The 8243-nt window shown below is 38.6% G+C and overlaps 1 protein-coding gene across 1 annotated transcript; it reads right to left on the bottom strand.

Annotated features, from left to right (window-relative positions):
• Window positions 1-2406: 2406 nt before the first annotated feature.
• FGFBP1 (fibroblast growth factor binding protein 1) lies at window positions 2407-3652 on the bottom strand. Its single transcript, XM_063459884.1, has 2 exons — window positions 3569-3652; window positions 2407-3188 (listed from the first exon to the last, which is right to left on the bottom strand). Exon 2 carries the CDS (start codon window positions 3164-3166, stop codon window positions 2480-2482), a length of 687 nt encoding a protein of 228 aa, XP_063315954.1. The 5' UTR covers window positions 3167-3188; window positions 3569-3652; the 3' UTR covers window positions 2407-2479.
• Between the last annotated feature and the right edge of the window lie 4591 nt (window positions 3653-8243).

Here is an 8243-nt window from a genome sequence, read left to right on the forward strand (position 1 = left end):
TGGGGTCCAGTGTGGATCATGTCCTTGGGATCCAGTGTGGATCATGTCCTTGGGGTCCAGTGTGAATCCTGTACCTGGGGTCCAGTGTGGATCCTGTACCTGGGGTCCAGTGTTGATCATGTCTCTGAGGTCCAGTGTGGATCCTCTACCTTGGGTCTAGTGTGGATTTTGTCCCTGGGGTCCAGTGTGGATTCTGTCCCTGGGGTCTAGTGTGGATCCTTGCTGTGATTTTCTTTCCCTGCTGTTTCCCGCGTCATGTAGTCATGCCTGGGCCAGAGTGATGTCATATTCCACCTCCTGGCATCACCACAGGCTGCACGAGGGAGCAGAGCAAGGAGTACTGAGAACACAATACGTATTTTGAGGATCCTAACCTCCTGTAAATGTGCTGAAATGTATTTAGTTAAAGGACCACTCTAGTGCCAGGAAAGCATACTCGTTTTCCTGGCACTAGAGTGCCCTGAGGGTGCCCCCACCCTCAGGGACCCCCTCCCGCCCGGCTCTGGAAAGGGGAAAGGGGTTAAATCTTACCTTTTTCCAGCGCTGGGCGGAGAGCTCTCCTCCTGCTCTCCTCCTCCGATCCGCCTCTTCTCCTCCCCGTCGGCTGAATGCGCACGCGCGGCAAGAGCTGCGCGCGCATTCAGCCGGTCACATAGGAAAGCATTCATAATGCTTTCCTATGGACGCTTGCGTGCTCTCACTGTGATTTTCACAGTGAGAATCACGCAAGCGCCTCTAGCGGCTGTCAGTGAGACAGCCACTAGAGGAAAAAGGGGAAGGCTTAACTAATTGATAAACATAGCAGTTTCTCTGAAACTGCTATGTTTATAAAACAATTAGTTAACCCTAGCTGGACCTGGCACCCAGACCACTTCATTAAGCTGAAGTGGTCTGGGTGCCTAGAGTGGTCCTTTAAGCCCCACAGATACCTGGTTTTAAATGAGCTACTGTGGCCACATGCAGATATTGCTTTAGCATCCCAATGGCATTTTTGGTAAGCTACATTCCCTAATAAATCTACAAAGTGTATCGGACCATTTTTATTTAGCTATCTTTGTAACACCTAAAGCATGTGTCACGAAGATGATATTTCTGCTTTGACAGTTTTATATTACACCATGTTTGAAACAAACTAAGGAAAGTTGTATAATTTCTAAAACATTTTATTATCTCTAAATTATGATAAGTTAATGTGTTGCCTATTCACTACAGGTTTCCAATGTGACACTTTGAATGGGATGGATTTAATGTTCCCAGTGATGCCATCGTAGGGGTCTACATTATGAGTTGTGAGATGTGATTATGTCATTTTGGGGATGATACTCACCTTTTAGATACTGGTTTTAATGGATCTCCAAAGCCTTGGAAGTGAGATTAGGTTTCATATATGCGTTTGCTAACATATTGGAAATAAGGATAAAACTGCATATTCCTTACATTCCTGATTCCAAGTCCCATTACACATTATTGGTGCACTTTAAGGTGCAGGAAGCCTACAATGATTGACATTTCAGTGACAGTTTTTTGTAATTTTTTTATTATATTTTTCTTGTTGGCAATTTTAGAATGGAAAACGTAGGCGAGGATTGTCTTTGTGTGTCCAAAGGTTAATTCGCCACTACCTGTCAGACTAGTTATGACGAAAATCACCTGGCTAAAGCTTTCACTTGCCTGTGTCTGGATACAGTCAATAATTTCTGAATGACTAGAATAACAATAAAGATAACACAGGTAATTGGACCTAAAAAAAAAAGCACATGAGCAAACTCGGCTTCCTTTGAGTTACAGGTAAAAATAAAACATTATTGATGACAATTAATAATTGACTCTGAGTACCAAATCAGACATTCACCTTTTCTCTACATTTTGCTAAACTTTTATGGTATCAATTACCCTTCCTTTTATATTCCACGTCTTTCCTTCCCCATCTTCTATTCAAATCAATTTTATAAATGTTTTCATTACTTTGCTAATATTTTAGGCTTCGATTCGACTGCATATGCAAATAAATAAAGACAAAACATAAGTAACTTAAATATATTCTCCGAGCTTTAGAGTGAGGGCTGCACCTTTTTGAATTGTCTAGTTTCATAAATAATTTAAGTAAAAAACAAACCAACAACAACAAAAACAAGGCATTGTGTTTATAGTAACATTTATTTTATAGACAAAAAAAAAATCCAAAAATTATAAATGAAAAGTTTTGATGCATACAAAGTACACAGTACTGAAGAGTAACAGCCAGGAACAAATCCCAACTCAAAATAAAAAAAAAATTGACTTTTTTTACCCTCCCAAAAATAGTAAATGAGTGCATTATTTTTTAGAGAACATAACGCAACGTTATATGTAACAATATTTATAACTTTTGAGTTGAAAATTTAAATACATTTTTTTTTTAAAAAAGCATCTTGAAACATACGTTACATAAGTTTAGCATTTGCACTGTACATCAGTAGAATAAAGGAAAGTCAGGCTTTTAGCAGCTTTTGCTTTGTAGCATAGATATGAAGAAATTGCAGAGAGAGCTCCAGGACGACCCGCAATACTCCTCCGCTACTCGTCTTTTCTCCGCTAAATCCACATCATCAGCACATTCCTTGGTGGCTTCGGTTCCGTTGGAATGACCTGCTGGGTTAGGGTCTTCACGTGTATTTCCTTTTTCCTCTGCAGCCTGCAGGGTAGAGATGATGTAGCTCAAATGTGCCTCTGGTGGTCCTTTCTTACATTCCTTGGACTTCAAGACAGCTTTGGGGTCCTCGCAGATGTTCTTCTGCTTCCTAAGCGCTCTAGTGATTTGCTTCCAATAATTCTTTTGGTTTTCTCTATATTTAGGACAGGATAAGGGATTTCCGCCAAATGCGCATGATAAAAGTCTATCTTCTTTAGTACATTGCACATTTAAGAGCACCACCTCTGTACCAGTGACTGACCAAACGCAATCTGCCTTTTCTTTGCTCACAAATTTGCCTTGGAGAGAAGCTTTCCCCCCTTGAGACTTGCTGCCCTTCTTTTCGGCGCCTGTTCCATCTGGTTTGCCACCTCTTTGTTTTTTCCCTCCATCTCTTTCTTTTTTTCCATCTCTTTCCTTGTTTCCTTCCACCAAAAGGATCTGGATCAGTAGCAGGGCAGCCACGCTCAAAAATGCTATGCGCGTCAGCTTCATGTCTCCACTGCAATTTCCAAGTCTGAAAAAGAAAACATAACAAAATGAAAATTAATACATCTAAAAGATCATCTATAGCAAGCAGTGGATCTGAAACGTACTTGGAATTTAGTAATAAAAACAAATATCACATCCGCTTAGTCATATCAGGTGGAAATTAATATTCCAATTTGGATCGTCTAGCCAAAAATGTCTCATTGTCTTTCGGAATCATCCACAAATCATGTTTTAGTGAATGGCCCCTTAAATTACAAAATGCACTTTATATTCTTACTAAAAATAAATAAGTAAATAACAAAAAGCAAAACATTTTCCATACAAATGAGTTAAGGTTTCCATACACCCGATTACACACTTCTACCCAAATAAACCAGCTTACAAGATTAAAGACATAATGCATACCTAACTGCTCTCAAACGTGTGTGTAGGGATTCTTTCTGATCTCTACCAGGACAGTTTGTAATTCCATGTGTTGCTGCTAGCTTGTACACATAAGGTATTTATAAAGTACAGAAGACACACCTATGTGTCATCAGAAAAGGTTACGACACAACCATTGAATATTTGTTCCTCAGTATATTTTCTTGACACACCTTCCGTGGATATAGGCCAATATTAAAATCTATTCACTGAGAGTTGTAATTACAGGAACTATTCATTTACAATCTGCGACTTAGAATGGTATTTAATAGCTGAGTTGTAATACCTGAATCCCAGCAACGTTGCTTAATACTTGTAGTTCAGCTATTGTTGGGATTCCACTTTTGTGTTGTGTTATTAGTCCACAGTGATGTCTCTTTCTACATTGGAACACAAGCATCTCGAATATGTAGAAAAGCATGTTTCTTCTCTAGTTACTGAATAACATTGTACTTATTGGGGTTTATTCACTAAACACCAAACTAACTGCAAAATTCAGTACAAATTAGCCTAATTGTCTCAAATTGCTATTGTAGCTAAGTTGGAAAATAGTTGCCAATAAGTAATTTAAATTGACTTTTTAATGTTGATTGATATTCATTTTGTTTTAAATTTTTGCTGATAATCCTTCTTTAAATATGAAGGCAGGAATCCCTCGGTATGTGCATAATTCTGGCTGGTTGGAAAATTATTTGCTTCTATATGTTTGTTCAGTAGAAAGGAAGTCCGTTGTCTTTTTTGAAAGTAATGTTTGTATTTAACATTGTTCTTGAGTAAACTTAACGTTGAGTTCGACTGTAATCTTTACCCTTTCCTCCCACACACTTGTAACTTTGAAATGTGTTGCTTTCTGTGTAGTCTATTAACTACAAAAGTATCTGCAGAAAATGGCAGTACTCTTGTGTATACAGTAAGTGTATTGTGAAGTGATGGAATGTAAATGTAAAGCTTACCTCGGGCAATAAGCTGCCATGGTGACTGCACTCAGTCAAGTTTAATAGACCATGTCACGATGACTAAGTAACCACAGATGGAGTTCCATTTTTCGGGGCACAACTTAACTTTATGTCCAATACACAACAAAGTAAAAATAATAAAAAAAAAAAAAAAAAAAAAAAAAAAAAAAAATTGATGATGAATTGTCCAGAGGAAGATGGGTAGTTATGCCAAATAGGGTTAACTTGTTCTACTAAAAACTCGGAAATGCAATATCTATCAATTTGCATAATTCATAAAATGTCTACTTTATTAGTAGCCTAACAATTGATTCACAATGCTTAGCACACCAAACAAAGGACATTAAATATAATGTCACAAACAGCTACACTGGCTGGAAGCTCAACATTCATCATCTAGTGCAAAATGGCTTCCTACTAGGACAGCCTAAATTGCTACCATATAAGCTACTCGGTTAAACTCGTGTAGATACTGATGAACCAGCATGATTGGTTGAAAGATGAAAACCATACCTTCTAGTGTCCTTCTGAATATTGTTGGGTATGGTGGAATCCAATAAATGATAAATCGCTAACAAAGCAGTGAATGCAGGTCTATTTGAATTGAATATGTAACTAGTGTGGAAATGGTAAACATTGACTTATCTGCTTCTTATTTCCTAATGACAGGGACATAGAATTGTTTATTTTAGCTTGGAAGATTGAATTCACCATACAGACCAGATCCACTTTTAAACCAGATATTTTATATTTTTGTTGAGTTATGAGTACCTACACACAATTCACATTATTGTTAGTGATACTATTGTGGAGCTGTGTGGTAGTCACCTTAACACCACACGTTAAAGTATGTTTTGTTGCAATGGTCTTCTTTCATACAAGTTCATATATAGTACATATTACTGTAAGATGTATAGCTGTGAAACTCTGTGATACATTTGAAGCATTATTCAGATCACCCAGGTCCCTAGGCAGGATGCCAGATGCGGGGCCTCAACTAGAGCCCTGAGTGCTGCTCTTTGTGCAGTGGGGACAGCTGTGCTTGGTGGCTAAGTGTTGTGTGTGTTAGCTGGCTGTTGTGTGTGGTGCCTGGGTGTTGTGTGGGAGACTTGGTATTGTGTGTGAAGCGGTAAGGCTGCTTGTGGTGGCTGAGTATTGTATGTGGGGGAGGTGGTTTGTGAGTGGTGCTGACTGTGGATGTATGCAATGGCTGAGTCTTGCCCATACATTTTGCTTATTCCATTAAAGAATATACAAATATCGATTTTAAGTAACAGAGGTTTTAGTACCATGACAATAGCCATTAAAGTACACATTGTGTGACATCTATACCATCTTCATGCTGGGGCAAAAGCAGGTATATTTAGATATACTTACCAGATGCTCGCTGCAGTTCTCTGCTGAGGCCTTACTTCTGCAAAAAAAAAAAAAAAAAGCAGAGGAGAAAATAAAATGCATCTAGAAGTTCCATAAGGGGCTTCAAAAGCTTCTTGTGCCACGTGTGGTTACTGCCAGAGAAGTCTGGAGTCATACTGGATAAGCAAGAGGGAGAGGTGCATATCCCTAAGCTGAAACCAGGTCCTCCTAATATTGTGATGCTGGATATATTGTAAGAATAGGAGTAAACTAGGATAACCACAACTGGTCCAAATGAATGGAGGGAAGTGTGTGGAAACAGGGCACATTACGATGAGAGGTCACTCGAGGACAGGTGATTGGCTGATTCTCGTTCCTTGTGTTGGCCACCAGATCTCAATGGTAGAAGCAAACTAGGATAACCACAGCTGGTCCAAATGGATGGGGGGTGTGGGAGGGGGAGAAGTGTGTGGAAACTGGGCACATTATATTGCAGAGATTGTTTGAGGACAGGTGATTGGCTGATTCTTCTACCTTGTGTTGGCCGCCAGACTTCAAGAATGAAGTCCAAGGAAAACTCCTGGTTTTGCAGATAAAACAGGCTCTATATTGGCTATGGGCTATGTCAATTATGGGGTTAAAATATTGTTAGTACATAATTTCACTGAACAATCAAAATTATTTTAACAAAACTTTAGACAATTTAAGTTGGTTCCTCAACAAAATTACATGAAATTTTACAGGAAAAAAAATATCATGAAAGATTCAGTAAAAGTAAGATTTTTCTCCCTAGCACTTCAGAAAGAGAACAAGAGGGAAAAGCTTAGGATTGTGGGACAGGGGTTCTATCTCACTAAATTTGGGAATGTCGATCAGCATGTCTTTGACTTTATTCAACGTACTTGTCACCGGCAAGAGACCAACCCTGTTGATGTCAGGATCTGGCCAAAGAGGACAATTAATTGTGAAAACCTTTCAAACTGGCAATGTTTTAGCAAATGGTTTTACCTAATGTTTTGAGAAATTATTAGCACTTTAGATGTATTACAATGTGTGACTCATTTAATGTTTGTGATTCCTTATATGATATTATTTTCATATGTGCATTGATGTTTTTTGTTATATCAATCCTTTCTCTCTTTTACTATACGTTAGAATGTCCAGTGTGAAGTTGCCCTTCATTTGTTTTTAATGTGTTGTATAGCAAATGCATGAAACAGTTAAATAAATCTAAAAAGAGAGAGAGATTCACCATTGAAATATTGTCATTTTCTCAGATTTCCCAGTATTTGTAGCTTTCCTGAATGAGGTCCGACCTAACTAGGAAGTGGCAGACATCTATCAGCCAGTTCTATTAGAGAACGATTAAGATCCTGCTGGGTCCTAGGCTATAGCTTGGGATAAGCATGGTGAATGGGGCCAAGCAATTAATTGTTCTAGGCAGCTGCTTATGATCATTTTATGGTTAGCCCTGCTCTTAAATCTAGCTATCCCATTATATTCAGTAATATTGCTAAGCATATCCCACAAATTCCTCTTTGGCAACTGTTCCATTCCTTGCTATTAAAAATTGAGCTATAGAGGCTATAATTCATTGGCACAGGGCTACGGTGGACCCTTTATAGCTTTATTCTATTTCATTCTAATTTTGATTAGAAACAGGTTTCAGTGCTCCCTTGCAATAGGATGCTTCCCAGTTATTTAGACCTGTATTTCTGGGTTTTGACATGTCTCTTGTTCATACGGGTGCACGTAACTGCAGAGGATTACTATATTACATTGCACCGGGGGAGATTAAAATTGTAATTGTGTTTCTATATCTCTGCACACCTTCTCTCTCTCTTATGTGTATCTCCTAAAGCCCACGTGTGTTTTTCCTAACCTCCTCCATTCCCTTCCAACCCCATAACGTGTCTCTTGACCCCCATTACCTCCTTGGGTGATTCTAGGCCCCATACACTTACTCCTTGTGTGTCTCTTAACCGCCTGCCTGCACAGTGCTTGTACATAAAGGGAAAAATTTAAATGCATTCTTGTTCTGGGTGAAAGAGTGATAAATTATACAAATAATAACTAATAATCGAATAATACAAACATTTAGCAAATTTCAGCCGTCATTACTGAACTTGGTTTGCATTTCTATTTTTACTATTTTTGTGCAAACTCAACATTTTTAGCTAAACAGCTCCTCCTTGTGATTAATATATAAAATGTCATATGGATGTGAGATATAACCCATAGGACAAACTCATTTGGTTTAGGTCAGTGATGGCGAACCTTTTTGAGCCCGAGTGCCCAAACTGCAATGCATGCCAATTTTTTTCCCTCAAAGTGTCAACATGGCA

This window comes from Pelobates fuscus, chromosome 6, assembly GCF_036172605.1.
Source record: "Pelobates fuscus isolate aPelFus1 chromosome 6, aPelFus1.pri, whole genome shotgun sequence".
Taxonomy (NCBI): domain Eukaryota; kingdom Metazoa; phylum Chordata; class Amphibia; order Anura; family Pelobatidae; genus Pelobates; species Pelobates fuscus.